The 7,291-nt window shown below is 50.8% G+C and overlaps 2 protein-coding genes across 2 annotated transcripts; one reads left to right on the forward strand and one right to left on the reverse strand.

Annotated features, from left to right (window-relative positions):
• Positions 1-99: 99 nt before the first annotated feature.
• FTJAE_8498 (tRNA (uracil-5-)-methyltransferase TRM9) lies at positions 100-942 on the forward strand (the record flags this gene model as incomplete). The annotated part of the gene is made up of 1 exon (XM_037355320.1): positions 100-942. One exon carries the CDS (start codon positions 100-102, stop codon positions 940-942), a length of 843 nt encoding a protein of 280 aa, XP_037204427.1.
• An 878-nt stretch (positions 943-1,820) lies between these two features.
• Positions 1,821-4,430, reverse strand: FTJAE_8499 (uncharacterized protein; the record flags this gene model as incomplete). Its single annotated transcript, XM_037355321.1, has 4 exons — positions 1,821-2,451; positions 2,508-3,152; positions 3,842-4,185; positions 4,242-4,430. The coding sequence occupies 4 exons, from the start codon at positions 4,428-4,430 to the stop codon at positions 1,821-1,823; spliced, it is 1,809 nt and encodes a 602-aa protein (XP_037204428.1).
• Between the last annotated feature and the right edge of the window lie 2,861 nt (positions 4,431-7,291).

Raw genomic sequence — 7,291 nt, forward strand, 5'->3', positions numbered from 1 at the left:
TCTCTAGGTCATTTCAGATACATCCGAGAGACAAGATTATACCCCACAAGGCGCCCTGTAGAGAGAGAACCCGCACGTAACCTTTAATCGTCTTCCATCATGGCAAGTGCTTCATCGGCCACGCCGGCTGGAGATCAAGAGGACAGGCCACTCCAGCAACCCAGCTCTCAGACACAAACCAACCAGACATCGGCCCCCACAGAGCCAGAGTCTTTCTCACAGTCTGCAGCGGAAGAGGCGCCAGAGACGTACGAGGCCACCCACGTTCACGCAGTCTACGAAGCCATCGCACCGCACTTCTCGGCCACCCGCCATAAGCCTTGGCCTCGGGTTGCCAGCTTTTTGCTATCTCAGCCGCCCGGTAGTCTCGGCCTCGATGTGGGATGCGGCAACGGCAAGTATCTACGTGTCAACCCGTCTGTCCACCTGCTTGGCTCCGACCGGAGTCCAGCTCTCGTCCAGCTCGCCCGGACTGAGCTGAGACGGCCTCGGGAAGACGGTGTCGAGCATGATCCTAGAGTATCTGATGTAGATGTGGCTGTCGCCGATGGCTTCGCACTTCCTTATCGCAAGGGAGCCGCTGACTTTGTTATCTGCATCGCTGTTGTGCACCATATGTCGACACGCGAGAGAAGACAAGCCGCCATTGCTGAGTTACTGGCACTCGTAACTCCCCAAGCCGGCCGTGTGCTCGTCTATGTGTGGGCTCTGGAGCAGGCGTCAAGCCGTCGCGGGTGGGACGCGAGCAGTGACCAGGATCGCCTTGTGTCGTGGGTGATGCGGAAGCCAAAAGGTCAAGAACCCGGAGGCACGTTCCAGCGCTATTACCACCTGTACAAGGAGGGTGAGCTCGAGGAGGATGTCAAGGCGGCTGGGGGCATCGTTGTAGAGACCGGCTATGAGAAGGATAACTGGTGGGTGGTATGTAGTCGACCGTCGTGAGACCTCATCAACGGTAACTTGCGGCGCAAGGCAAGATCTTATAGGCGTTACGAAAAAGAAAGTCCCGGATACCTTATGCGTTTGGTGACCAACCTTGAAAGGAATCTTTCACCGAATATTTACGCTGCATGTCTCGCTCTTGTCCAACCATGGAAGAGTACTTGGCCGTCTACAAACTGGTAATATTCAAGGTATTGCTCAACTCGAGTAACAACGCTAACTATACATTCCATCTATACTGATAATTTCTCTATCACATCTTCATATGTGTCTATCAATGGGAAAGTGATACTAAACAGGGAAAATGCAAACGCTGTGTAACAAAACAACACTGTCTCTCTTTCAACTCCGGTTTCCTGAGATCATCCTTGACCTCACCCTTTCTGATGCTTCCATCGCTAGGTCCTCAAACAACCAGTATCCATTGCCATGCAGATGCCTCTGGCCAATGCAAATTGTAATACATGAACATAATAAAAAAGACAACTCAAAGAACCGAGATGAGAAGAAGAAAAAATACACCAATGGTTTCCCCAACAAGATTTTCTTTACATTAATAAGTCATGCCCACATTCCATCCTGTCCAATCCGTCCCGTTCTGTCGTTAAAACCCATATGCTATTGTGTTCCTCGGTATGCTCCAATCAGACCCGCCGGCAATAGATTGCCCATAAGTCAAAAAATGTTGTTCTGTTCCTGTCCGTGTAGTTATGCAATCCCATGCTCTTAACACCATCATAAAAGTCGTACATTCTCTACCGCACTCAATAACCCAATCGTTGTCGCCGTATGAGACAAGATGCAAGGCAAATGCCCGGAAGGACTCAAGAGTCACTCATCAAGCGCTCATATAGTACAGCTGCTTCAGGCATGGCAGGCTATATGATTCGGCGCCGCTGGTTCGCCTCGTGCGGAAATTCATCTGGAGAAGCTCTTCGTTTGGACCCGGCCGATTCCATCGAGTAACTGGCGAGTGTTGAATACAGAGGGCCCTGACCTACCCCGGCTATAGGTCCCATATTAGGCACTGCAGCAGGTGCACTATAGGGGCTGACTCCTCCAGTAAGTTCAGCGACCCCAGGAAGCATACCAGCTGTTCGAGGTGGTGGCTGGTTCTGGATCGGTGCCAAACCTGGCCCTGGTACATACTGAGCTTCAGCAGGATCTGGAACCATAGACAAAGGAGGCGGCGGAGGAATCGACTCTCGGCGGGGAACCATAGTTCGGCTACTAGCAGGCATTGGTGGAGGTCTGTTGTACACAATTCGAGGCGACGGTACCCCAAGATCGCGAGGCATGCTGACTTGGGGCTGCGAGTGGATGTGGCTGCGTGAGGGGGAGCTCCTGTGACTGTTGTTTCCCTCGACATTGACTGCAGCTAGAGAGAAAGGGATAACGCCTGCACGTCTAGCCATATCTGCCTCACCAAGCTGCCAATGCATGGCCTCTGCTGCTCGCCAGGGCACCGCCATCTCTTCTGCAACTTTTGCCCACATTTCTGGTTTGAACCTGAAGTCCTGTCAGTATGTTTCCTAAAAAGCCAATGGCTTATACCACCCCCTTACCTCTCGTAGAGTCTGGCAAGTTTATTCTTGCGCTCTTCATCCCATTCACTTCGTCTTTCGAGGTAGTTCTGGTAGTGTAGGCGGCAGCTGATGGCACTCCGGCCAGGCAGACGCTTTGAGATATCCTCCCACTTCATGTTACGCCCTCGAAGCTCGATGATGAGGGCATCTTCCTCTGGTGACCACTTGCTCTGCTTCTTCACGGGTGGCTGATCTGTAGCATGGGGGTGCATGCCGCGTCTTCCAGACATCTGTGCCGAAACTACCTGCGGTGGTGGCGCCACATGCGCAACAGGCCGTGGTGGAGCTGGCGATGCCTTGGGAGGAAATGGTTGATAAGTGGGAGCTGGAACAGGCTGGGTCTGATGAAGCGGCGAGGCAGGAGGCTCATGAGATCCGGATGCCTTCAGAAGAGCAGCAAAGTCTAACGCGACAGTCTGACCATCCAGTCTTCCCGCGTATGGACCGTTAGCATATGAGCGAGGCGTGCGCCCCCGCTCGAGACGGTCTTCTACACCCACGATGGATGGCGGTAACTCTGCCCGCAAGAGGCAGAGTGGAGACTCGTTCTTGAGTTGGGCCAGCTCGGCGACTTTCTCTGGTCGTGTTGGTGAAGAAATGTCTGTTGCAGCGGCTCCGAGAAGCCTGGTGCTGCTTAAAAGCGTTGTATATCGGGGGTCACGAAACCCCTATGTTTCTTTCCACTGTACAGATGGTTGAATCGGCTGTAGGTGCGTGAACTATGTTCGTGAGATCGAGGCGAGGTAATTAGTTTGCTCTTGAAACCTCCAGGAATGAAGTCACTTGTGTTGCTGTCGCCCTTAGTGTCTATAAGACTTGGAGTGTAGTAATGGAGGCCTTCTCGTATTGACTGATGCGTAGTGGTGGGCAGCTGGGTTAGGTATCGACACAGTTGGGCTCTGTCAGGTACCGGGTTGCCACAAAGATGCAAAAGGAGAAAGAACTGTCTCGGGAGGCAACAGTGATGGTTGTTCAGATCATAAAGCGTGGCTCCAAGGAGTTGATGGGCAGATGGCAATGTGATTGGTGATGTCCAGGGCTCTCTCCAGCCAATGGATTCAAATAGGATGGTATGGTGAGGCAGAGCAAGTCGTGGGGCGCCAATCGAGGTAAATGAGGCCAAGGTAAGGCTTGTTATCTCAGAAGCTGTAGTCGAAAGCCGTGGGGAGTGTAGAGAATAGATGAGATGGCAATAGGTAGGAGGCAAAAAGAAGATCTTCGAGAGTCTTTCACTTTGAGTAAGGTAAGAGAAAACTCGGTCAGATCTTCCGCTGGGCCCCTACTAACTTAGTATAACCTCCAGGAGATGTTACTTATGCGCAGGATATGGACCCACGTTACGGACCGCCTTGCTTCTTCCTGTTCCTATTCTTGTGTTGTTAGTCTTGACCGAGGTCCAGGCAGAAGAACCGGAGGTGGATGAGAGCCCAAGCTGAATAAGACCAAGAAGTGGACTCTGGAAGAATCGAAAAAGAAAAGAAAGTTGAGCCCGGAGAATATTATTAGACTCAAGGTCCAAAATAACTTGTCGGGTCGAAAAGAGGCGACACAGCAACAACGTAACGGTGTGGGGAGAGGAAAATGCAGTGAGGAAATCAGGGTCTGATTGCATCTCCGCGAAACGGTGAACAATGTGCGTCTTAGCAGGAAGCCTGACCTATAATGTACCTATGTGACGAAGAAATCCATCAAGAAGCACGAGCTTGAACGAACAGGATGGTCTAGGAGCAGGCATCGAGGAACATGGGGAGGGGGTGTCGGCAGCAATATCGCGATGACAGGGGTATCTGAAGGCGTGTCTATCGACGAATATGAAGAAGTAAGGTGAGTGGAGTCGATGCGTTTGGTAGTAAGGCAGAGGACATCAACGGGCCGGGGATAAACGTTGGAGAAGCATCGCATTGCTGGCTATGCGGTTAGTATTAGTCGTTGGGTGTTGGTTCTGCGCTTCCAATGTCTCCGTCTTTTCCAAGAGATACCCAGACGAGAAGAGCCTAGTGTGGGAACATGGAAAATGACACTGAGAAAAGATGAAGCAGAAAAAGAAAATATAGGTTGAGTCAATACAATGCAGAGCGCATCATGCTCAATGAGCTGGCCCAATACGGAGCTGCAAAGTGAGGTTATTCTGAGTTCGGTCTTGATCAAGTCGACTGTCTTCCGGCCAACCCACTGTTACGACAGAAGCCATAACATGGTTTGCCATGCCATGCGATTCCATGCCACTATGGCCTCAGCAGCACTGTCGAGACAGCCATCCGCAATGACCAAACCGATCTGGCACCTGTCATAGTTGAAGCCGGGGTTATAGCTCAACACCATCTTTTGCTGCGCGGATGAACTGCTGTATAACGACGCACACCGCAACGCTCTTGTCTCTCTCACTCACTCATCGCCTTGCACAGCCGCGGCCCTGTCTGGCTGGTCCTGTTTTGTCATGACTGACTTGCCTTGCCTTGGCTGAGAGGGGCGTTGGCGTCTAATCTTCGTCTCCAGCTTTGAGGCTAGGTGCGCCGGCTGCACACCCCCCCTGGCTCTACACCCAACTCATTATGGACTCCCCTCTGGTCCACGTTGCTGCGATCTTCGCATGGGGGAGTTGCCGGGTCCGGTTTTCTTTGTTCGTCGTTGAGTTGACAAGGGTAGTCAACATTTAACTTGGACTCTGACGGGCTCGAATTACAAAGATCGAGTTCCTTCATACAATTGTTTTCATGAGAGGTGGTGCAGTTGATAAATCTAGGACAAAAAAGGGTTCAGAGAAAGCAATGCCCATGTAGTCCATCATTGTTATGAGTGCCTTCATTCATTCTCAGATGGCCGTCAACTTGATACAGGTACTCTAGCAAGTGGCCACAATGGAAAGAACAGAATCGGAACAGCTGCAACATACTAATCATGTACACGTCTTATATAAATTGTTGTCTTCCATGTCTGCAGACCCTAAGAAAACAGATTCTCTGATCAGGGCGTGCCGGATGCATGCACTTCCAACGCCAGATGTCTAGCACTCAAGGTCAAGAAATGCCACGAAGCTCTGCATAAAATGTCATCGGTACGAACTACGGATGCCAAGAGATCCATCGTCTCGGTCAGAGTGATTCAAAACTATACGCCAGACTGGCCCGCCTACAGAAATTTAGTTCCCTTAAAGAACATGAGGCCCTCTGTGTTTTAAGCCACCCGTTTGGGTATGTCTTATGTCCAAGTCTCTGATGCTGTAAGCACGCATGTGAAGGGAGGCCCAAGTCTTGGAACTTGAAATCTTGGGCATGGATGTCTTGAATTCTGTCGTTGAGGCATAAACCCCCAGACCCCGTTCTCTCGCATATCGAGCTCCCGAAAGTCAAACAAGATGGTAACGACATGTGAGTCGAGACACCACAATAGACCATTGAACTGACGCCTCAACCGGTATGTCCACTGGCAGTCAAGGTCAAGGGTTCGCAGGAACCACCTAACTAGTTCGAGACAGCTGGCTCAGTCAATCACATCGCGGCATTCCGCGACTGTCATCCTGCCAGGGTAGCCCCCCCGTAAGGCTTGGTTAGGCTTGGCCCCAGTTCACTGTAGAGGTTGGGCAATACTTGACTCGAAGCTTACGATAAGTAGACTGGAACGTGAGTGTTCAGATTTGAACAAACTATACTCGAAGCACCACCGAGGATAGAACGAGGTTCGACTTTCCTGCGCTTGTCTGCGAGAACTGTATGGTTGTGTCTCTTGGGCGAACCTTGGTTGGGTATCGAAATCAAGTGGCGAATTGCCTATTGGAGTTATTGGAGTGTGACAGCTTCACATATCCTCTATCAAACCTCCTAGAGTTGATGAATTCACAATATTGATAATGACGAAGTACGGATAGGCGTCAAGTAATCTACAAACCTCCATGGGTGCTGGACATTGCAGTGCCAGAACAAGATGCCAGCCTCACCCATGTATCACAGCCTGCCCAGCTCAGCACGCTCTGCCAGGCAGGCCTAGGCGCCAACAGCCAACCATCCAGCGTCAGCTTCAGCGTCAGCGCGCACTGCGTAGTGGTTGATGGGGTATGATCGTCCGCGGGGAGCTGAATGCTAGGATCGAGTCCCTAGAGTCCGAACTGTTTGAGAAGAGGTCTGCGCTTGTGCTAATTAAAGTGTAGTGGAGACGATGCTAATGGAAGCTCGTTATGTTTGCGGCTGCGCTCGGCTCCCTGTACTCCCGTACTACCTTAGTAATTTCACAACGAATTGACTCCTATGGAACTGTTGAAATAGGTATGTATCTTCCTTTGTATTGGAATATGAGCAACGAATTGCAGACATCACATATCAACTGCCATATTGAGTTAGCACTATTTTTTCTGCTTCCCTAGGTAAGGTACCTAGGCCTCTGACCATTGAGGTTTCCGATGTTGGTCCTTTCCATTTCTTCTGACCGCATTTGTACCTTCCTTGTTACAGGACGGGAAGGCAATAGCCGGCGGCTCTTTAGATCGACATGGAGGTCGTCCATCCAACAAGAGGACTTCATCGTTCGTTTCATACCTTTTGATTAAAAAAAATGCCTGAATATTACAAGTGGCCAAACTCGCCCAATGCATGTTTCAGCGGTGATCCTTTTAGGGCATCATCCACAAACCTCTTCTGCTCTGAAGGAGATGACGCGAATACCGTTACGGTTAGAAGAGAAACAAACCCAGATTCCAGAGTGAGTTGACATCTGCCAAACCCCTTGCAAGTCGAACTAACACCAAGTCATGACTGGCAGCTCATCAGCCC

Source organism: Fusarium tjaetaba, assembly GCF_013396195.1.
Source record: "Fusarium tjaetaba strain NRRL 66243 chromosome Unknown NRRL66243_c0000184, whole genome shotgun sequence".
Classification (NCBI taxonomy): Eukaryota; Fungi; Ascomycota; class Sordariomycetes; order Hypocreales; family Nectriaceae; genus Fusarium; species Fusarium tjaetaba.